General features: G+C 46.4%; 1 protein-coding gene across 1 annotated transcript in view; it reads right to left on the reverse strand.

The window, feature by feature from the left end:
- The window catches only part of HS3ST4 (heparan sulfate-glucosamine 3-sulfotransferase 4), a 496738-nt gene extending 473226 nt beyond the window's left edge, over positions 1-23512 (reverse strand). The window contains exon 1 of the mRNA XM_027527667.1: positions 22791-23512. Within this exon, the coding sequence (XP_027383468.1) occupies positions 22791-23506 (716 nt within the window). The 5' untranslated portion in view covers positions 23507-23512. The remainder of the gene's footprint in view (positions 1-22790) is intronic.
- Positions 23513-24126: the final 614 nt, after the last annotated feature.

The raw sequence follows: 24126 nt of genomic DNA on the forward strand, positions 1-24126 counted from the left end.
CCGTTCAGTCAATGGCACTGTAATGTCCCCGCCAACTTCAAAGAAGGGCAAAGCTCCAGGAGCAGCAGGTGGAGAGGCAATCCCATAGGCGTGGTCCATGAAGTGTGGGCAGTGGAACAAGACATAAAGCTGGAATCGAGACAGCAGCATTGACATATACATACTACCACGCACAAACTAGAGAACTAGTGGGAAGCTGCTATGCAGCACAGGGAGCCCAGCCTGGAGCTCGGTGAAGACCTAGAGGGCGGGGTGGGAGACAGGGTGGGGGCTGGGGAGGCTTGAGATGGATATATACACACGATTACAACCGACTCGAGTTGCTGTACAGCAGAAACCATCACAGCGTTGTAAAGGAATATTCCTCAAATTACACACTGAATTTAAAAACAGAAAATAAATATATGAAATAAAGTATTTCCCTTGAAAAAAGAAATATTAATAAAGCTGGGCTTAAGGAGGAGCAAGGATTAGGAAGGTCTTCTACTCCACACCAGTCACCTTGCACTTTTATAAAGACTAGGAGTATTCATGTCACAGAGATTTATAACAAGCGGTGATGTGATTACCAAAGTGCCAGCCTAAGTACTGTTCATGAAAACACTTTGCCAAAGGCAGCTGTGAACCTGGGGGCGGGGGGTTGGAGGGAGACTCTCTTCATCAGAAACAAGACCGTGACCACAATGTTCCTGAGCAAAACAGCCTCTGCCACCAGCCCCTCCCTGAAGAGACATCCCGTAACCAGAGCGGCAGGTGGGAAATACTCCTAAGCAAAATGCAGGCAAAGAGATGCCTTCCCTCCCTCATGCAGCTTTGAAATAGCCAAGACCGAAGGATTTTTTTTCCCCTTCCCTTTCTTTTTAAAAAAATATACAACCCAGGGCAAATCTCATACTTCTTCTGCCCCAGGGAAGGGGTAGCTGAGTCACGGGGTATCTGAAGCTGCCAGCTCACAGCAGGGCCTGGAAAATCAATACCTCTCTCTGAAGTTATCCCAAGTGCTGAGACCTTTAACCAAACTCCAGTAGGCAGACACTATCAACAGTCTTTCACGGTATCAGGAGATGAGGGTTTATTCTCCCAAACAGCCTTGAAATGCGACAACGGGAGCTGTTCTCTAAGATGCAGGCATGCAGAATTCAACAGCGGAAGTGGCTTCCGACTCTGTCTGCCGACAGGAATAAGAGACAGCTGGACTGTGGATGGAACACTCTCTCAGTATCACAGCCTTCTGGCCAAAAGAGCACGCCCTAAATGCCTATGTTGGCATCCTGCTCACATCGCTATTGACGTGTGTATCTTAGGGTATCGTTCTTCACCTCTCTGTGCCTTAGTGTTCACCTAATATCAGGCACCCCAGCTCGACAGGGATTGCTGTGAGGATTAAATAAGAGGGACATGCAGGCGCTGGGGTTCTCCTTTAATCCTAAGCACTCCAAGGAAGTTAACAGTTGTTATTAAAGAATGTATAATTTGCAAAAGCACAGTTGCCAGAAAGGAGAAATCACAAAGGTTCACTTCCCACCTAATCTATCCGTCTTAAAATTCTGCCTTTTTCCAAACTAAGAATTTTGAAGAGGTCTTCAGACTCTCAAATCACAAGGAATCTGGACTCTTCCAGAGCTGAGAACCTGGACCCTCTGAAAACAAGGGTTCAAATACACTCTGTTAGGTGGAAAGGCTAACGGAGGCTGGATGTATTTATGGCTCTTCCTAATTCATCCGTCTCTTTTACCTCCAGCAGTGTGTGTTAGTCGCTGTCGTGTCTGACTCTTTGCAACCCCATGGACTATGGCCTGCCAGACTCCTCTGTCCATGGGATTCTCCAGGCAAGAACCAGCAGGCAAACCCTTACAGGGAAGTGTTCTGTGGCTTTCTTTGCTGAGTGTGGGGTGTGAATAAGGAAACAGCTAGACTTCCATTCCCACAGAGGATAGGAGATGGACCTCAGGGGGAAACATCACTTTGTGCTAACGAAAAACCCCAGACAATACACAAGGTACCTATTTTTAAACAAAACACCACGACCCTAGATTTGACCCAAAAACGTTTTTCCCTAGAATGTAGGTTTATTTTCATAAGTCTTTCAAAAGCGTAAAAAATTAAATCACACTTAATTCTCTAACACCGGCCTTACCTTAACTGCAAAGAGGAAAAATGACACAGAATCAGGGTTGTTCTAGAAATTCTGGGCTATCAAGTTGTTACATGAAGGCTGATGAAATGCCAAATCATTTCTCCCTCTCGACTTGAAGGGAATCTGGGCAGGAAGACTTCATGTGATGAAACGATTTCACTTGCTATTTGAAGAATTTTCTTGTAAGATATACAATCCCTTTAAATTTTCCCAGGCAGCTGCTAGAGGTTGCTAAGGAAATGATGGAAATAGAAAATATTCTAAATAAATAATTAGTGATTTCTGAGGAGCAGGTTCTTGAGATGTTTTTTTCAGGCTGTCACACATCATAGGTACCAACACTCGACAAGTGTCCTGTCTTGCCTTCCCTCCCTCTCTCTCTTCTCCCCTTCCCTTCCTTCCTTTCTTTCTATGTTAAAGAAGATAACATAGATAACCCATAAGGATCCCCTGTATAACCTAGGCAACTCTACTCAATACTCTGTGATGGCCTATACAGAAAACAAATCTAAAATAAAGTGGATATATGTGTATGTATAACTGCTTCACTTTGCTGTACACCTGGAACTAAAACACTGCAAATCAACTATATTCCAATAAAAATTATTTTTAAAAGGAGCAGTGGAATCTTCAAGCAGTGAGCCACAGAGGGAGCTTTGGAGTCACACTGTGCCCACCTTGGTGGAAAGACACAGACGAGGACCCAGGCCCCCCAACCCCACGCAAGGCAGCGGAACACTCACTGTATCTGTTTTATTCTGTTGTGCTTCGGCAAAAGATTATGTCTGAACAGAAGAATCTTGAAACAGACATCTGTTGTTTTGGCACCAGCATCCATTTCCTTTCCTTGATAACCGTATCCTGGTTCTGCTTTGGGAAAATGCCCGCGTCTCATCCTCCGTGCCCCCAGGAGAAGCAGCCCGCCTCTGCTCCAAAGAGGCACGTACCTCAAGCCTCACACCCCCTCTGACAACAAGGGCTGGTGGCAGGATGTCTGTGTGCGACCCCATAAGGGGGAATGAGGCATCAGCAGACACTTTTGGGACAAAGATGGCGCATTTTCCTACTGCATTTGGGCTGAGAAGACTGGGCTGGCACCCATTGCCATGCACAAGGGACAGATTTTCAGAAAGCAACCAGCTACCTCAGAGGCAGTGGAATCCAAAAATGAGACATCTGCTGGGACTTCCCCAGCAGTTAAGACTCTGAGCTTCCACTGCAGGGGGTACAGGTTTGATCCTTGGTCAGGGGACTAAGATCCCACATGCCACACAGCACAGTCAAGAAACATTTTTAAATTCAAAAACGACAGATTTGCTGACACTGTTTAAGCCCGACTTAGGCCGTTCCCGGGCTTCCCTGGTGGCTCAGATGATAAAGAATCTGCCTGCAATGCTGGAGACTCAGGTTCAATCCCTGGATCAGGAAGATCCCCTGGAGAAGGGAATGGCTACCCACTCCAGTATTCTGGCCTGGAGAATCCCATGGACAGAGGAGCCTAGTGGGCTACAGTCCATGGGGTCACAAAGAGTGGGCCACAACTGAGCAACTTTCACTTTCACTTTCCAGTATTCTGGCCTGGAGAATTCCATGGACAGAGAAGCCTGGCAGGATACAGTCCATGGAGTCACAAAGAATTGGACACAACTAAGCTACTAACGGAGAAAGCAATGGCACCCCACTCCAGTACTCTTGCCTGGAAAATCCCATGGACGGAGGGGCCTGGTGGGCTGCAGTCCATGGGGTCGCTAAGAGTCGGACACGACTGAGCGACTTCACTTTCACTTTTCACTTTCATGCATTGGAGAAGGAAATGGCAACCCACTCCAGTGTTCTTGCCTGGAGAATCCCAGGGACAGGGGAGCCTGGTGGGCTCCTGTCTATGGGGTTGCACAGAGTCGGACACGACTGAAGCGACTTAGCAGCAGCAGCAGCAGCAAGCTACTAACACTTTCACTTCCACCTTTTTAGGCCATTCCCACCCAGGACTTCTCAAACATATAAACCGTTAAATTCCTTTTTGGTTCATGCTTGGTTCAGATACTATGTGGAATTTATGCATATTATAACCAGGACAACCCTAACCAACAGAGTTCCACGGCTACACTTCTAACCACTGGGAAAGATTTTCTTTAAACATGCTCTAATATATTATGATGGGAACAGTTTCTTCCTCCTCGTGGAGGAAAGGAAAAGAGACTAGAAACAGACATAATCCCAAGATATCTAGGAGCATCAATGTCAAGAGTTGAAGGTAAACTCAAAGAAGACTCTCACACAGCAATTCATACATGAATGAGAACCAGTGAGTACCGAAAATAAAACTCTTATTCTAAATAAGAAAATCAGTGGTTCCGGGTAAGGTTATGGGGTTTTTGTTGGCTGAGATCACCATGCAATTTTTAGAGTCTAAATGGGTAATAATCTATTTAACACCTGGCATATACATTACTACAATAATTTATAACATTAAATGTCTTAAATATTTATGGAAACATGGTATGTTCATTTTGTTTGTCCATATTCAGATATTCATCGCTAGTAAGGAAAGAAAAATGCCACCTGGCAATATACTCTTTGTATCCAAAAACAAATCTTAAAAATTGGCTAAGAAGTGGGTAGAGAAAAAAGATAGCCAACTGTGTTTGAGTTTGTTTGTTTTAAACATTCTCTAAACATCTGTTTTGCCTGTTTATTGTTTACTGAATGTAAGCCTTTTATAAAGTCTCTTATTTTGCAGGGGCAAAATACGTGGGATTAGCCCACTTTGGAAGCAACCTGAAGTCACGCCATGTTTTAACTCAAGAAAAGCCTTGCTTTGAGATCAGTCTGTGTCACATGACCACCACCTAGTGGTGGGGTACGTAAATAGCAGGAATAGCTGACAGTTCCATAAACACCTTTTAAATGGACCCCAGCACCGTCCTGGTTTTTTGTTTTTTTTTTTTGTTTTTTTGTCATGCTCATTTTGATCAGAACGAGATCTTCCCTCCAGGATGGCAGAATTAGAAACCAAGAAATTAAGAAACCAGACTCAATGGACATGAGTTTGAGCAAACCCCAGGAGATAGTGAAGGACACGGAAGCCTGGTTGTACTGCAATTCATGGGGTCGTGAAGAGTCAGACACGACTTAGCGACTAAACAACAACAAGAAAACAGAAATCTGGGCAGGATCAAAATAACTATGGAATTAAGAAAATGTTAATGATGACAGTGGTTTATCAGCACTTTCCAATGACTGGAGCTCTTACCACGAGGAGTCCACAAAGTCAGTCCAGGTGAAAAGTGAAAGTGAAATTCGCTCAGTCATGTCTGACTCTTTGCAACTCCATGGACTGTATAGTCCATGGAACTCTCCAGGCCAGAAGAGCAAAGTGGGTAGCCATTCCCTTCTCCAGGGTATCTTCCCAACCCAGGGACTGAACCCAGGTCTCCCACATTGCAGGCAGATTCTTTACCAGCTGAGCCACCAGGGAAGCTCAAGAATACTGAAGTGGGTAGCCTACCCCTTCTCCAGGGGATCTTCCTAACCCAGGAACTGAACCAGGGTCTCCTGCATTGCAGATTCTTTATCAGCCAAGCTACCAGGGAAGCCCTGGTAAGTACAGGTAGTTCAAGATACAGTCATATTGAGGAGAGATAGTTTACCAGAGGCCCAAATGAAGGGCAAATGTAAACTATGCAGTTATCTAAGGAAAAAGCATTACAGTGGAGGAGGCAACAAATGCAAAGGCTCCATGACAGGCAACGTTTGGCTTCTTGCAGCACATACAAAGTGAGGAGATAAGTATGATTCAGGCAAAGAAGCAAAGACAAGAAGGCTCTTGACTGTAGGTAAAGAGGTGGGCAGGGATCAGGTTCTTTAGGGCTTTATAAATCATGATCAGGACTTAGAATTTTCTTTTCGGTTGATAAAAAGCCATTGGAAAATATGAAGTAGGAGAATGATGTGGTCTGCTTTATGTCCTAAAAGCATCACTTACTCTAGTCAATGTGAAGAGCAGACTACAGAGGTCAAGGGCATTAGCAGAGGGACTTCCCTGGTGGGCCAGTGGTTAAGAATCCACTTTGCAATGCAGGGGAAACAGGTTCGATCCCTGGTCAGAAAACTAAGATCCCACATGCTGAGGGTCAAATCAGTCCAAAGGGCATAATACTGAGGCCCACACACCCCAGAGCCCGGGCTCTGCAACAAAAGAAACCACCACAATAATAAGCCCACACATCACAACTAGAGAGGAGCCCCTGCTCGCCACAGCTAGAGAAAGCCTGTGCACAGCAATGAAAAGCCGATGAGCCAAAAATAAATTAACTAATTAATTTGAAAAAACAGTGTTACCAATACAGTATATTAACACATATATATGGAATTTAGAAAGATGGTAATGATGACCCTTGGAGAAGGCAATGGCACCCCACTCCAGTCCTCCTGCCTGGCAAATCCCATGGACAGAGGAGCCTGGTGGGCTGCAGTCCATGGGGTCCTGAAGAGTCGGACATGACTGAGCAACTTCCCTTTCACTTTTCACTTTCATGCATTGGAGAAGGAAATGGCAACCCACTCCAGTGTTCTTGCCTGGAGAATCCCAGGGATGGGGGAGCCTGGTGGGCTGCCGTCTATGGGATCACACAGAGTCAGATACGACTGAAGTGACTTAGCAGCAGCAATGATGACCCTATGTGCAAGACAGCAAAAGAGACACAGATATAAAGAACAGCCTTTTAGACTCTGTGGAAGAAGGCAAGGGTGGGATTATTTGACAGAATAGCATTGAAACGTGTATATTACCACATGTGAAACAGATGACCAGTCCAAGTTTGATGCATGAAACAGGGTACTCAAAGCCAGTGCACTGGGACGACCCAGAGGGATGAGATGGGGAGGGAGGTGGGAGGGGGGTTTAGGACAGGGGGATATATGTACACACGTGGCTGATTCATGTCAATGTATGGCAAAAAACTACCACAATACTGTAAAGTAATTAGCCTCCAATTAAAATAAATTAATTAATTTAAAAAATAAAAAAGAGTGTTAGCAGAAACAAGGCTAGAAGTCTACTGGGCAAGAGCTGTGTGTGGTACCAAGGCAGACTGACAGATATGTAGATAGATAGGTAGACAGCTACCTATGTATACAAACACAGGTGTGTGTACATACATATATCTTCATCTGATCAAATACATTTATCATAATAACATAGTCTTTACAAATACAGAAGAAAATTATTATTTTTAATATAAAAATCAATATAAGTAAGTACATTTTTATGGCAATAAAACTTAAGACTGATGTTTAGAAAATATCAAATTCTTAATAGAAGTAGAAAATCAGGTACATTTTATGTGTCCTTCTAAAATATCCTGTGACCTCTTAAAATAGTTCTATGTTCCACACAAAAAGCACTGCATGTGTGCTAAGTTGCTTCAGTTGTATCTGACTGCAATTCTGTGGACTGCAGGCTGCCAGGCTCCTCTGTTATGGGATTCTCCAGGCAAGAATCCTGGAGTGGGTTGCCATTTCCTCCTCCAGGGGATCCTCCCAACCCAGGGATCGAACCCATGTCTCTTACATCTCCTGCATTGGAGGGGGGCAGGGGGGGAAGGTTCTTTACCACTAGCACCACCTAGGAAGCCCAGCAAAAAGCATTATGCCCACTCAATTTATTTCGTCCTTCCAACTGGATTCCCTTCTGGATGGAAGATAATAAAAAGAGGTCAAGTATGACCACATCCTTGTGTTAGTTACTTTAGCAGATACTTTAGCAGATGACCCCAGACTCATTCTCCCCTCCTTCTTGGACACAGAAACATTCATATCGGTCCTGGAATCCCCTGCAGTTCGATGTGGTCCTGTAGTGGAATTCTCACCAAGAGAAAGAGCAGAAGTCATAAGTGTTATTTACTCCACTTGCTAAAGAGGAAATTACTTCCTGCACTTTGTCCTCTTTGCCAGACTATTTGCTGGAAGGAGAAGACTCTTGAGAGCCCCTTGGACTGCAAGGAGGTTCAACCAGTCCATCCTAAAGGAGATCAGTCCTGGGTGTTCATTGGAAGGACCGATGTTGAAGCTGAAACTCCAATACTTTGGCCATCTTATGCGAAGAGTTGACTCATTGGAAAAGACCCTGATGCTGGGAGGGATTGGGGGCAGGAGGAGAAGGGGATGACAGAGGATGAGATGGCTGGATGGCATCACCGACTCGATGGACATGAGTTTGAGTGAGCTCCGGGAGTTGGTGATGGACAGGGAGGCCTAGCGTGCTGTGATTCATGGGGTCGCAAAGAGTCGGACATGACTGAGCGACTGAACAGAACAGAACTGAAATGGGGTAGAGTATCAGCTCTGAACCTAGGAGAAAAATCCTTTAAGGCAGGGGTTCTCAGTCAACCACAGGCAATTTTGCTCCCCAGGGACACCAGGCAATGTTTGGAGATATTTTTGGCTGTTCAGATGGTGGGGGGGTGGGGTGAGGAGTTAACTACTGGCAGCTGGGACGGGCAGCAGTCAGAGGGGTTGCAAAACATCCTACAATGCATAGGACAGCCCTCCACCACAAAGACTTTCCTGATCCCAAATGTCCACAGTGCTGAAAGTTGAACAGGTTTACTATAAAGCAACCTTCTTCAAACTTTGTGCAAAATAATTCCCCAAGTGTCTTCTTAAAATGTAAATTCTGGGGCTTCTCTGGTGGTCCAGTGAGTAAGAATCTATCTTGCGATGCAAGGGACATGGGTTTGATCCTTGACCCAGGAGCATCCCACATGCCTTGGAGGAACTAAGCCCATGCGAAACAACTACTGAGATCCAGCTCTAGAGCCCGAGAGCCACAACTACTGAACCCACGCGCTACAACTACTGAAGCCCATGTGCCTAGAGCCCCAAGCCCTGCAAAAAGAGAAGCCACAGCAGTGAGAAGCCCAAGCAACACAACAAAGAACAGCCAGCCACTCACCACACCTAGAGAAAGCTGCAGGCAGTAATGAAGACCCAGCACGGCCAAAAACAGATAAACAAATCTTTTTAAAAATAGTCAATTCTGCTTCAGAAAGTCTGGGGTGGAATCTGGGGTTCTGCATTTCTAACAAGCTCCCCAGGGGATGGTAGAGCAACAAGATGGAAAGAATGGAACTTGAGTCTCTGATTGGTCTTCCTGAGCATGATAACCCCAGCAGTCCAGACTGGAGTACCCAGGGGGTGCTGCTACTCAAACATACACGCCCACACACCTGAACTCATAGTTTTCAGCTTGTGTTCCTTCTGAGAGGCTGGTCTCAGGCAGCACTGATTGCTACAAACTCTGAATATTGACATTTCAATTTGAATATTGAATATTCAATTTGAATACTGAATTTCAGAGGAAAATCATCTATCTTATGTAAAGCCACTACAGGTTGGGATCTCTTTGCTGCAACAGTTCAGTTCTTCCCCTAACTAGTACAGTGTGTGTATGCATGTTCGGCTGTGTCTGACTCTTTGTGACCCCTTGGACTGTAGCCTGCCAGGCTCTTCTGTCCGTGGAACTCTCCAGGCAAGAATACTGGAGTGAGTTGCCATTTCCTTCTCCAGGGGATGTTCCCAACCCAGGGACAGAACCTGCAGCTCCTGCATTGGCAGGCAGATTCATTACCACGGCATCACCTGCGAAGCCCAACTAGTACAGTGACCATCTGCAAACTGCCAATGGTGATGTCTATGCTGCTGTTTGGCAAGATACCTCAAGAGCCTCAGAGGTGATATTTTCCAGAAAAAGAGGAAAAGGAAAGGGAAGAAAAGGAACAAGATGGTGGCTTCTAGAGAGCTCTGGGAAGAGTGTTTTGCTGCTGTAACAAATGACCCCAAACTAATTGGTGGCATGCCCTGGAAGTCAGAAGTCTAAAATGGGTCTCCGTGGGCTACAATCAAAGTGTCAAGGGGGCTGTATTCCTACTGGATCTTCCAAGGAAGAACCCATTTCCTGGCCTTTGTTGTAGCTTCTGGAAGCGGCCTGAATTCCTTGGCTCCTGGCCCCTTCTATCTTCAAAGCCAGCAACAGAGGGCTGAGTCCCTCCTGTGCAGCCATCCCTCTAAATCTCTCTCTTCTGCCCCCTCATCCATTTGAAAGGACTCCTGTGATTACATGGGGGCTCATCCAGATAACCCAGGATAATCTCCCCCCTCAGGTTTAGCTGTTGAGCAACCATAATTCCATCTGCAACCTTAATTCTTCTTTGCCATGTGATGCAGCATGATCACAGGTTTTGGAGATCAGGATGTAGTTATTGGGAGGATGTGTTATCGTGCCTTCCACAGCTTAGAAAGTAGGCTAGTCAGGCAGCCAGAAGGTGGGACATTACTATGCCTATCTGGTAAATGCAGAGAGGGTGCATAGGAAGAAGGGATGACAAGCCATTTGGGAGCAAAACGAGAGAATCTCCTGGTCACTCCCAGAGCTCATCCACTCCAGGGCAATCCTTAAAAGCACATGTGCTCTATGGCTTTTTATGTTCTCTCAGTGTGAAAGAAAGATGCCTCAGTGGTCATGAGTCAGGTAAAAGAATTATGCAGACAGAGGTTCTCCAGGAATTCTCTGGATCTTCATGCAGTCTGCCCTCACAATGTTTGATATCCATGGTATATAATAGTTTCTGTAAATTAAACTTCTTAATCTAACTTTATGATAAGAGTACCTGTCCTGTATTTCAGGGACTCCCTGGAGTGCAACATTCCAGAAAAACAATTACCTGGGGGAGTTCATGGAAATGTGTGTGGATTAACAACAACTACAGGAGATGGACAAAGCAGATGCAAGCACATCACCATGATTCTGCCCTTGCAAAATCACTCGGGGCTTATCAGAAACGGATGTTCCCATTTTAGAGATGAGAAAACAAAGGCTCAAAGGCTAAATACTCTCTAGGCACCCAAAGCAAGGTAGACACAGCACTCAGACTCCAATCTTTAATTTCTGATTTTAGGTTCAGCTTTCTTTCCTAAATATCACAGAGCTCCAAACAGGCAAGCGGCCCTAGGATAAAGGCACTCAGACTGAGGAAATGACTCACATGTCCTCAGCTCCAAATCTCCAACCCTTTGCTGAGGCCTTAACCTGGAGGCAGAAGGGTGGATTTACACCTATCGTGTGAAACAAATCAAACACAGCCTCCACTTCACTGTTTGATTAAATGGCAACGATGTCATTTTGATCATGCATTTAGAGAAAGATAATACCAACTACTCCTGAGCATAACAGCCTATCAGGAATAATCCAGGCTCTCCTAAAACTTTGGCAACTATAGCAACAAAGGCCAGGAACCAAAGGCCACCTGTTAACCATGGCTTGGGAAGGCCTGCGGTGTGACCCCGTGACTGTCACTGCCCTACTGAAGTCTCATTCTCTTGATTTTGTAACACTGGGATAAGACGGTACCTACTTCATGAAGCTGCCGTGAAGGATAAATCAGGTAACGTGGTGTGCCGGCAGGACCTTTTGGGGAGACTGTCTAGCCCACACAGCTTGTTTGAGTGGGTTTCTCTTTCTTGTACCCAAAATAGTCTTGCAAAAATAGTACTTGAAAGAACTGAAAACAATTCTTAGCCAGAGTTCCCAAGGAGTGTGAGTGTGTGATTTCTTTGCAGAAGCCTGGAGTTTTGTAAGAAAATGGCACAGAGAAGGTACCCCTTTCATTCAATAAACTGTCACTGATTCAGAATTAGTGATGAATACGCCACCGTCATGAAGTGCCTACCTGTGCCAAGTACTGCTTCTGGCTCAGTACCCTGGCAAAATCAGGTGGGACAAGACCCTGCTCCCATGCACTTGATCTTCTGGGAGGGAGAGTGAAGTCATTAGGATGATTTGGGAGAGTAATACATCCTCTGAAGAAAATAGAACAGTGGAACAAGCTCAGAAGTGGAAAAAGGTCTTTAAATTAGGTAGTGTGGAGAGGTCTTTGGGGGAATCTGAAATGTGAGCCAAGATCTGAAGGACAGATAACCAGATACCTGCATTGTAGTAGTGGGATTGGGGGGGGCGGAGGGCAGTGGGGGGCAGAGAATTCCCAGAAGAGAGAATTAAAATGTCCTGGAGCTTCCCTGGGGGCTCAGTAGTAAAGAATCCACTTGCCAATGCGGAAGATACGGGTTTGATCCCTGATCCGTGAAGATCCCTCATGTCATGGAGCAACTAAGCCCAGGCACCACAACTACTGAGCCTGTGCTCTTGAGCCCTCGAGCCTCAACTCCTGAAGCCTGGGGGCCCTAGAGTTGGTGCTTCGAAACAAGAGATGCCACCGCCACGAGAAGCCCATGCACTCAACTAGAGAGTAGCCCCTGCTTGCCACAGCTAAAGAAAAACAGTCCTCAAACCATCGAAGACGTGGCACAGTCAAAATAATTACATTTAAAAAATTTTTTTAAATAAAATGCCCTGAAGTGAGAATGAACTTGGTCCCAGAAGAGAAAAGGAGACATTTCCACAGTCCGTTTTGGGGGCAAAACCCCACAGTCAGCCTGTCCAGTAGGCAGGCCATGCACATATGGGAAACCAAAAGCTTCCAGCACAGAAATACCAGCATTTACTGTTCACTCCCAGGAAGCTGGAAGACCACCCTTCCAGTGGAAGACAGCTTGGGGACAAATGAAAAGAAATGCTGTGTGTTTGGAGCCAAACACCTAGGTCTGAATCCCAACTGCACATCTTGACCAAGTTCCTTGACTTCTCTGTGCCTTGGTTTCCTGACCTGTACAACGTGACTGATCCCAGTAGCTGTCTCACCAGGTTCTTGGAATGATTGAAACCATGGCTTGGGGCAGAGCCTGGCACCCACAACATGTGTCCACCACTGGCATTCTTACATATTGCTACTATGATTCATTCAGGTCCAACGCTTAAATCGTCACCTCTCCGTTTCATTAAATAACCATCACTTGGCTGCGATTCATTTTTTGGTGCTGCTTTGTAACAACAGGAGTGCACCTAAACTCACTCATTTACATCAATTCAACAGTTAATCTACACTAGGAATGATTCTTGCTGTGGTTTAATCACTAAGTTGTATCCGATTTTTGCAATCCCACCAACCTCCTCTGTCCATAGAACTTCCCAAAAAAGTATACTGGAGTGGGTTGCCATTTCCTTCTCCAGGGGATGTTCCCAATCTAGGGATCTCTTTTTTTTTTTTTAACTTATTGATTTTTTACCAAAGGAAAATTGCTTTACAGAATTTTGCTGTTTTCTGTCAAACCTCAACATGAGAAACCATGTCTCTTGCATTGGCAGCTGGATTCTTTACCACTGAGTTACGAGTGAAGTCCCTTCAGTCTGGGATATAAAGCAGTCAGTACCAGCCCCCTATGAGGAATTCTAACACTGTTTATGAACCTGAACAGTAGTAGTTATCTTACAATCCTCCCCTCAGTTCAATAAAAGGTAGAAAGTAAGGGAATCTTGTCTTTGAAGTACGACATTTTGGCTATGTTCATAGAAACAATATCTTCAGACTACTCTCAAACACACCTGACACACCTCTAGTAGCAAAGATAGCCAATCAAAAGTGGGTGGGAAGGAAAAGGAAGAAGTGCTGTCCCAGAGAAAGAGGACTCCTTCTAGTCACTGTTTTCTTCTCTGACACCCCTCCCTAAAGTATTAAAATTTTGTTCTTGCAAGTCCTTTGCAAGTTTTGCTAAATTTATTCCTGGTTATTTTGTCTCTTTGCTTGGTTCTATAAATAGGATATTTTCTCTCATTATATTTTCAAAATGCTTGGCATGGACATATAGGAAAACTATAGATTTTGCATAGTAATTTCCTTACCAGTCACCTTAAAGAATTTCACTATTATTTCTAATAGTTTTACGCATGGGAGTGGGGATTGCTTATCTTAGGTCTTCCAAAAAGAGGTTAAACTACTAGCAACAGGTGATAATTCTATCTTCTCCATTCTTATTCTTTTTCACCTCACTGGATTATCTATTTATTCCTGAGCAATGGTAAATAGCAATGATGATAATTGGCATTCTGGTCTTGTTCTGGATTTAACGGTGATATTTCTAGTGTTACACCATTAAATATGATGCTGGCTTTGGGTATGATCTGATTTTATCAGCAAATGTTCTAAAAATCAGGAATAAACACTTAGCTTTACCAGACTGTTTAGCATCCACAAAATAAATAAGATTTTTCTCTAAGTGAAAAGTATGAAGAATAAACCACACAATTTTTTAGGTTTCCCAAGATCAAACCATCCTTCCACTCCTAGAATAAATGGCACTTTGTCAGGACTTTACCTTGTAATGTAATCGCTTAATTGTCCATTTCTCCACTTGAGTTCTTTCAGATCACTGGCTATGACTGATTTATGTCTGACACATAGCTGACATTTAATACATGTTTAATGAATAAATAACTGAACTAACAAGTACACTCAACCTCCTCAAACTAAACACTTGTACCTCTTTCTGACCTAAAAAAGTGGGAGAGATCATACACCTTTCCCAGAGTGGATCTTCAGATGTTTACTGTATATGTGGTGTTAGTACAGTTCAGTCACTCAGTCGTGTCCGACTCTTTGCGACCCCATGAATCACAGCACACCAGGCCTCCCTGTCCATCACCAACTCCCAGAGTTCACTCAGACTCACATCCATCGAGTCAGTGATGCCATCCAGCCATCTCATCCTCTGTCGTCCCCTTCTCCTCTTGCCCCCAATCTCTCCCAGCATCAGAGTCTTTTCCAATGAGTCAACTCTTCGCATGAGGTGGCCAAAGTACTGGAGTTTCAGCTTTAGCATCATTCCTTCCAAAGAAATCCCAGGGCTGATCTCCTTCAGAATGGACTGGTTGGATCTCCTTGCAGTCCAAGGGACTCTCAAGAGTCTTCCCCAACACCACAGTTCAAAAGCATCAATTCTTCGGCGCTCAGCTTTCTTCACAGTGGTCCCTAATTCTTTTATCAATAGAATCCTTGAATATCTCATTCTTTATGGGGAAACTCTTCCCTATGGTTGCAATGGGAATAAGCCTCCTTCCCTACTCCCATCACCACCCCAAGCCAAAGGGGTGGCTACATCCCCCAGGCCTGAAGAGAGCACCACACAGATTGTTTAGGAATGGGTACATGATCCAATCTGGGTCAACAGCATCTCCAGCAATTTCTTACAGAAACCCTTAAGAAAAAAAGTTTTCCGAAAGAATTGATAAACCAAAAATTGCTTGTCTAGGGTTGCTGCTTACTGTCTTGCTTAAGGTGTAGTGAGATAACCTGAGAACGAAGCGGGTACAGCAGAAAAGACCAGAAAGAAACAGAGACCTGGATTCAACTCTTCCTGAAGCCATTACCCCTTAGACTTTCTAAGGAATAAATCAATAATTACCTTTCTTGATTTACAATAGTTTAAGCTCAATTTCTACCACTTATAACCAAAAAAATAAGGCCTAATGCATGTGCCGATTTGTTTTCCTGCATATGTGCTTTATACATTCTTAAATAAAGGTTGAAAGTAAAAAAGTGTTTTAAAGGAAAGCGATCCTAACTAGCGTGTGTTAAAAATCAACCTCCGGCTTTTAATTAATGGCAAGATAGGCAGAAGGGCTCCCTCCGTGAATTATAATTTCAGATTGAAATTCCCAAGACAGTTATAGAAGATCTTGTTAAACCGCAGAAACCAATAGAATCAAGAAATTACTTTAATAGGGTGATGGTTCCATCAGTTCCAGAGATACCATCCATTATGCAAAACCAAAACCTTTAAAACTTTCTACTGTACAACCCTAGCAATCCCTCATTCACCTGAAGTCTCACAGCTTCTCTCCTGACTCAATTTAAAAGTAAAAATGACTGGCATGATTTACAAAAATAAAAATAAATAAATCATGACGTGATGGCTGGAGAACTCCCTAGTGAAAACTGCCAAATCTCAAGACAGGGAGTTCTGCGGGGTCTGTCTGAACCATCCTGCATTCTCAAAAGCTTTCAACTCTGCTGAAAAACTAAAGACAAACATGGCCTTGGCATCCTAAACTCCTCTGTACCTATCGGGGCAAGTGGCATCCATTTCTATCATAGATAAAAATGTCAGCGGGCCAACCCAGAGAGCCTCACCAGCTCCCTGTCCCATCTCCTTTATGGGAGAATTTTGGCTTCACTTGCCTCCTGAAATCAGACTCTTCTCCTTCAGCTCAAGTTACAACAGACTAAATTCTGGAATCTGGTTTTGATTATTCTCTGGAGAACTACTTAAGAGATGCTTCAGGGTTGGAAATCCCTCATTCAGACATAATCTTGAAATAAAAGGCTATGTTCAAATGAAAAATGCATTACAGCATCTCTTTAGGGCCTTCTGGGCCCTAAAGGGAAGGATAAAAGGAAGGAATGGAAGGAAAATGAAGAAGAAAAGCAAAAAGAGGAAGGAAAATGGGAGAGAGAGCGGAAAGAAGGGGAAAGGAAAATATGTCATAACCTGTGTAGGGCACTTTGAATGTCATTTCATTTCATTCTCACATCATTCCCTTGGAAGGAAATACTATTGAGCCCATTCTGCAGATGAAGACATTGAGGCTTGGTGATATTAATTCATCCAAGGTCTTACAGTGAGGATGCTGTATGACCGGTTCAGAGATACAAATACACATTCTAAAGTACATTGCTTCTAGCCGACTAGCTTCTTTCCTCCAAAGAGTCCAATACAAGTTTGCTCTAGAACCAAAATATGTTAGTGACTGAATGGACCTTATGGAGATTATAAAGTCTCATCATGTAAGTGGGCTTCTCTGGTGGCTCAGTGGTAAAGAATCTACCTGCCAATGCAGGAGACACAGGAGAGGTGGGTTCAATCCCGGGGTCGGGAAGATCCTCTGGAGAAGGAAATGGAAACCTACTCTGGAATTCTTTACTGGGAAATACTATGAACAGAAGAGCCTGGTGGGCTACAATCCATGGGGGTCACAAAGAGTCGGACGCAACTGAGCATGCATGCATCATGTAAACAACAGAGAAGGAAGGAAGAAAGGAGAGGGAGGAAGAAAAGAAGGAGAAAGGAAGAAGCTATTAAGAAAACTGATATCCAATAAAATAAGTGTGTGGCAAAGAAGGACCTAGAACCCAATTTTTCTAACTCTTAAGTCTTTACTTAAGAGTTAGTCTTAAGTCTAACTCTTATTCTTCACAGGACTCTGTTCACAGGACCAGAATCTGTTTTACTGGTGCAACTGATCACATGGATCAAATACAGGCACTCCTGATTAAGCAGTGAACAACTGAGAATTTTCCCGCCCTCAAGAAAATGTTTGCTGGGAACAAAAGGGAAATTTATTTGTAATTGTCTTTTTCTGCTTCAGGCTCCTGTTTATATCCAGCTTCCTTTGTTGTTGTTGTTACAATATATCTGAGAGACTTCCCTCATGCTGTTGCAAAATTGGTTAAGGGGGAAAACATCTAAATTGAAAGAGCGCACTTAAGCCACAATTCTGGCAACTGCAGAGGGTACTGGTATGCCAGTTACTTTCAGAAATGAGTTTAAACCAAAGGTCACTAACCAGTAGCCAGCTGGCTGTAACCAGCCCACAGATGTGTTTTGCTTGTCCCACAGTGCTGGCCCACATGGCACTTTTAAGAAATCTCAATCTGCTGCCAACGTTAAAAACCAGGCCACTTCCATCAAAACCCAGATTTGCAGTTTCTCTTCCCAAGTGGAAGACAGAGTTCCTCTGATGCCACATTTGCAAACGGAAAAGGCGTGGCTGGAACAGAACAGCGGCTGCCCTTTTGGACAGAGCGTCTGTGGCCCAGTTTCTCCCCACCTAGTCTATTTCACTCCAGTGTATTACCCACATGAGCCCTGAAGGCATCTGATGAGTGACCCTTGATTTAAAAGGTTAAGCAGATGTAGACTGCAAAGCCCATCATTATTAGTCTTTTCCCAAAAACATCCCCAATAAAAGCCTCCAGTTAATGTTATGGCAGCTGTGAAGGGATATTCATTGTTTTAGAATATATATTCACTTTTATTATTTCACTTATTCCTCCAAACAACCCTGCAAGGAAGGAATTACTCTCAGGTAAACTGAAGCTGAGTGATATTTAAGTCAGTTATCCAACCCAGATCATTCAACTAGTAAGTTGCAAAGCCGAGTATTGAACCCAGTTTTACTCAGTTACAAACACTGTAGAATGCTTTGAAAAGAATACTTTGAGAAGCCATGAGGTTTGTTTCTACCTCAGGGCCTTTGCACTTGCTCTTCCCTCTGCTTGGCAACCTCTCCACTCAGGTCTTCACATGGGAGGATCTTACTCATTCACGATACTTATACGACCTCCAGAGAGTTTTTCCCTCATCATTGATAACACGTACACACACACACGCACACACACACGCACGCACGCACGCTCATTACTTTCTATGCCCCTGCTACTCAAAGAGAGGTCCAGAAATCCGCAGAATCAGTATCACTTTGGAAATTTGAAATTCACACTCTCAGGTCCCTCCCCTAACCTATGGAATCAGAACCTGCATGTTAACAATACCCCCAGGTGATTTGTGTGCATTTAAAGTTTAAACAGCGCTGCTCTACAGGATGGAAATAAATACAGCAGGAGGCACACGTGTAATTTCAAATTTTCCAGTAGCCACATTAAAAGAGTAAGCAGAAAGACCTGTTCATTTGCTGTCTCCCCTTTCCCCACTCCCACCCCCACTAAAATGTCAGTTCCAGGAGAAGAGGTGCTTCATCTGTCTTGTTCACCCTTGTATCCCCAACACCTAAAACAGTATTGGAAACAGGGTAAGTATTATTAAATGTCTGTATCATTAAATGTATCATTGTAAGTATCATTAAATGAATGAAAGAAGGAAGGAAGGAAAAGATTTTGCTAGCACTCTACCTACCAGCCTTTGGACAACTGCAGCTTCAAATCTCAGCTCAACCCCTGAACGGCTAAGCAACCTCGAGCAAATTGTTTTCCCATCTGAGGGCCAACTGTAAAGCAGAAAGGCTGCTCATTTGCTCACAGTCTCATCATGCCACCTAGATGTGATTACACGTCTATAAAGCGTGAACTGCCATGATAACACATGTTCAATTCATGCCAGTGCCTTACACAGCCGTCCTTCCTTCTCTCTCTAAACACCTCATCTGAACGATGCTGTGGACTACGCTCCTCTCGGTAGCGCAAGCAAAACTACTGAACCTGCTTCCCCAGGCTATTTCCCTCCAGCCAACAGGACGTGTGTCATAACTGCTGACAGTGGAGACATCTTGACCCCATGGAGGGTCACTTCCCATTGCCCTACAGCTGAGAGGCTTCCAAAGCCAAGTAGTCAGTCACTGGACAGTCTGTGATCTACAAGATAGACCACGGCTCATGTCATCGAATTCACTTTGATGAGTTCTGCAATGGCAGCCACTTGGCTTGCCACAAGGCCGCACCCCTTAGAGGACTGTAAGGTGTCTGCCCAGACAGTATGTATCAGCTCCTATTGAAAAGCATATCGTAGCTTTGTCCTTTTACTTTCGGGGGAGGGGGTGTTTGATCTACCCCCATTTATTAATCACTGGCCTGTGTCAATCCACCAAGTGAGGCTTGCTGTTCCATAGCTTTAACACACATCCTAATCCATCAGCCTATCTTGCCCTGCAAATCTGATGCACACGTTCTAATCTCAAACGTGTTTTTAAATCACAGTAGATCCACAGCATAGGCGAAAGCAAAACCCGGATTTAGACATAACTGGAGTGACACGGAGGAAATAAAACCCGGGCTGCTTAGTTAAATGCGACAAAACTCTCGCCAGCTCTGCCGAGAGCAGCCCCAGTTTCTTCTTGCTCTCCCTCTCGCTGACATCACAACCACCGGAATCACTTGCAGAATCAGTAGGCTACTGGGAAGCACATTGAAAAGAACAGGAAAACAAATAATGGGAAAAGGGGATCAAAACCTTTAATTAACCTGTGAATCTCCATTCAGGCAAACAGTAGAGTAAGATTTCAGATAAAACACATACCATACTATAACCATTTAACGGGGAGGTACTATAACCATTTAAGTAGAGATGCCACCATTTAAAAGACTGGAACCAGGGAACCAGGAAGAAGGGTTTCTGTTACTGGTTTGAATCAATGCCACTGCGTCCCTTCTACAATACGGTGAGGATGCCATCCCCTCTTGGCATATGGGAGGGAGAGAGAGAGAGTGAGTGTGAGTGTGTACTCAGCTGTGTCCAACTCTTTGCAACCCCATGGACTGTAGCCTGCCAGGCTCCGCTGTCCATGGAATTTTGCAGGCAAGAATACTGGAGTGAGTTACCATTTCCTCCTCCAAGAGATCTTCCCAACTCAGGGACCGAACCCACATCTCCCACATTGCCAGGTGGATTCTTTACCACTGAGCCACCTGGGAAACCCATGAAGAGAGAGGGGAGCTAAAGGGATGGAGTCAACAGAAATCCCTAAAATGCCCTCAAAGCAAGGCTGAATCTGTTAAGGCTGGAGAGCTATCCTAGGATCTGAAAGGTTTCTGGGAGTCTTCTCAACATCCAGATTTGGGTGGAAAACGACGCTTCGATGTTAGATAAGATTCTCCTGCAGTAACTGCCATCAGCTTCACTAAGTGTAATAAGGACTTACCCTGGGTGTGATGCTGGGGCAGCAGATGGAAGATACAGAGATAGCACATGGTCCTCTTAAGTGAGGATCGGGTGAATCTAGTTCCATTTGCATCTCTTAGTCCTATGGGATGCGGAGTCCCAAATACCACCCGTGATGGCTGAGGGTACCACATGTTGGAATAAGATCTTCAACAGCCATGTCCTATGAGCGAGGCAATTTACACACCTCCTTTTCCCAGCTGCAGTGTAAAAGAATGTGGCATCTGTCAGCATCATCTATCTTTTCATTCAGAGAATGCTCCCGACCCTACAATGGGACCTCGTGACATGCAGTCCACATTACACCATTCATCAACTTTATTTTAAGTCATCTGAATAAAACACCTCCTTTTCCATTTCCAGCTGCCACAGAGCAACTGAAACACATGTTGGAAAGATTTGATCTTTATTCCTCCCTCTCCCCCAAAGGGCATTTGACACTTCTCACAAGATATACAGCTCTAAAATTAGAATTGGAAAAAGCCATGGTTACCCCCTTAGAGCCACCGTTACCCCACAGCAGAAACCTGAACATTCCTACAACCAACAATTTAACAACTGAAACCTTCCCAGACATCATACCCCTTTTTTTTATTTTGCTGTTGTTGCATTAATCATCCTAACACCTTTTTAATTATAATTGCAAACTGGAAGCCATGGCTTGTGATGTTATAAATACTGATTTTCCAGTTAAATTAGGCATTTGCTGTTTTATGTTTTGATAGAAAGGGACTGTTTGAAGCCTCCTAAAACATTGCAATTAGTTCTCTCTGTTGAAACAGACAAGACATGAACAGACACATTTGCTGTTTCAGTTTAATGTGCTGGAATGTTTATGCCTAAGTGTACTTCTCTCAAGCTTTGAAAGCATAAGGCATATTTTTAAAAGGGGAAGAAATCAATCACAATACACACATTATATATTTCCAAAGTTATTTCTAAAACTTCCCCAGCCTGTAATTTAAACTTAAAAAGCACATCTCTTCTACAAGAAGGCGACCTGTCAGGAAACAATCCTTATTTTACCTATTGGCTCTGTTAATATGATAACATCACTTAGCTGACAAAGCCTGTGTTTCTGGTTGACAATTGCAATTAATTACTGAGATGCAACCGAGATGCAGCCAGCCATCCAGATCTGTTTTCCAGAATCATTAAGAAAAAAAAAAGAAAAGGAAAGAGGGAAGGGCAGGGGAGAACGCTGGTCGATTAATTTATTTTACCTGCACTTAACTTACTACTTCTCCCTTCCCTCGCTGCTGGCAGAGGGTGGGAAAGGAGGGAGATGAACAAACAACTCACTAGACACAAGCTCCAATCTGTTGCAATGAGGCACGGGTTAGAAAGGGCACAGGTGCAGGGCATGAAAACTCCTAGGGCATCAACTGTCATGTAGACACAGATGCTCCTGATGCAAAATTAACCCGGGGTTCAAGCAGCCCAAGAGGGACGGAAAGTTCTGGAGATGGGGGGCATCCTTAGTCTTTACGAGAAAGCCCAAACTCCCAGCATCATCTTGTTAACTGTTCCCGGTTCATTCTGCTCTAAACTGAAAACACTGAAGTTGGATTCCAGCCACGCAAATGCGTTTGAGGGCGATCTTGAGAGATTCCAGGAAATCCCAAAGCCCTTTAGTCAATCCGGCTTGTCCAGCTCCATTCCTCGGCGTCCCCAACACAGAAGCGCACCGCCCCGCAAGAGCCTGGCTTAGGAAACACCCCGCGGACACGAGGGCTGGGGATTCCCAGACTCGGAACTAGGCAGATTCCGAAAACAGCTCCCTGGACGAGGAGTCTGAGGCAGGCAGAGCAAGGGGACCCCTCTCTCCTCGCCCTGGAATAAAGTGATCCCTGGCGAACCTCCAGCCCTGCCCGCCGTTCCCCCCCAGGCTGCCCCGCCAGGATGCGCAGAGCCCTCGGGGGCTCACGGCTCTCGGAACGCTGCCCGGATCCCCAAGGGCAGAGGGAGCGGCTGTTTCCCGAGTGGGTCTGTCCCCACGCGCCCATCCCATCCGCCGAGCCCGGGGTCCTACCTGTACCACTCCAGCCCCTTCTCGTAGTTCCTGTCGAAGAAGTGCGGCTCTACGCCCACCGCCCGCACGTCCGGGTGCACTCGGATTGCCTCCAGCAGCGCGCGGGTCCCTCCTTTCTTGACCCCGATGATCAGCGCCTGGGGCAGCTTCTTCTCGCCGTAGTCGGGGGTGCTGGCGGCGTTGCCGCTCCCGTTGGCTGCCCTCCGGCCTGCGAGCTCCTCGTCCGTGGTGCTGGACTCCGGCGCTTCCCTCTCCACCAGCGCGCTCTGCGCCGTGACCATCTCGCCGGGGGTCAGCGGGGTCCGGAGCCAGGCGTCCCGGGCGCCCCCGCTGCCGCTCGCCAGTCCCCAGCCGTCGGCCCCGGGGGCGGCGGGCTGCCTGGGGGGCTCGGGCGGCTCCCCGCGGCTCGCGTTGTCCGGCGGCGGCGGCGGCGGCGCGGGCGGCTGCGAGGGGGCGCCGAGGCGCACGGGGGGAGGCGGCAGCGAGGGTGGCGGGGGCTCGGCGGCGCCCGGCGGCTCCTGCAGCGCCAGGGGGAATTGCAGGGAGCCCGAGCCGCCCAGGAGGCTGTAGCACAGGTAGGTGACGGACAGGGACAAGGTGCACATGAAAAGCAGCTTGCGCGCCGGCGGGCCCTTAGCCGAGACGCCGGGCGGCGGCGGCGCGGCGAGAGACGGAGGCGGAGGCGGAGGCGGAGGAGGTGCGGGCCACGGGGCCATCGCGGCTCCCGGCTCGCGGCGGCGGCGGCGGCGGCGGCGGCGGCCCCCGGTGCTGCCCGGACATGGTTTCAGCCGCCGCCCCCGCCGCCGCCGCCGCCGCCGCCGCTGCCCAGCCGCCCCGGCTGCATGAAGCGACGCCGCTGCGCCCCCGGCCCTGGCCGCTGTCCCGCTGCGCCGGGGGGGAGCCCGGCCGCATGGCCCCCCCTCCCCGCTCTCCTCGCGGCGTCCGGGGGGCCCCCCACCACCCCCCTCAGTCTCTGGCAAGGGGACCGAGGGGGGCGCGCGGACCCGCCGGCTGCACCTGCTCCGTCTGCAGCGCCCCCGCTTCCCCGGCTCCGCCGCGGCTCCCGCTCCAGCTTCTGCCGCCGCCGCCGCGCGCTGTGGCAGCCCCGAGTTCCTTCCCCGCTGCTAACTTTCTGCCGGGAGAGCGGAGAGACGCGGAGGGGGCCGGGCGCGCGCCCCGCGCCGCCGAGGGAAGGGGGAGTGCGCCTCGCGCGCGCCTGTGGAGGGGGGCGCGGGCGCGCGGGCGTGCGCTCGGGCTGGGGCACCCGGGGAGGCGGAGATCGCGCCCCCAACCCCGCGCGCCGCACGCACTCGCTGGAGGTGTTCTCCGCCCCGCC

This window comes from Bos indicus x Bos taurus, chromosome 25, assembly GCF_003369695.1.
Source record: "Bos indicus x Bos taurus breed Angus x Brahman F1 hybrid chromosome 25, Bos_hybrid_MaternalHap_v2.0, whole genome shotgun sequence".
Taxonomy (NCBI): Eukaryota; Metazoa; Chordata; class Mammalia; order Artiodactyla; family Bovidae; genus Bos; species Bos indicus x Bos taurus.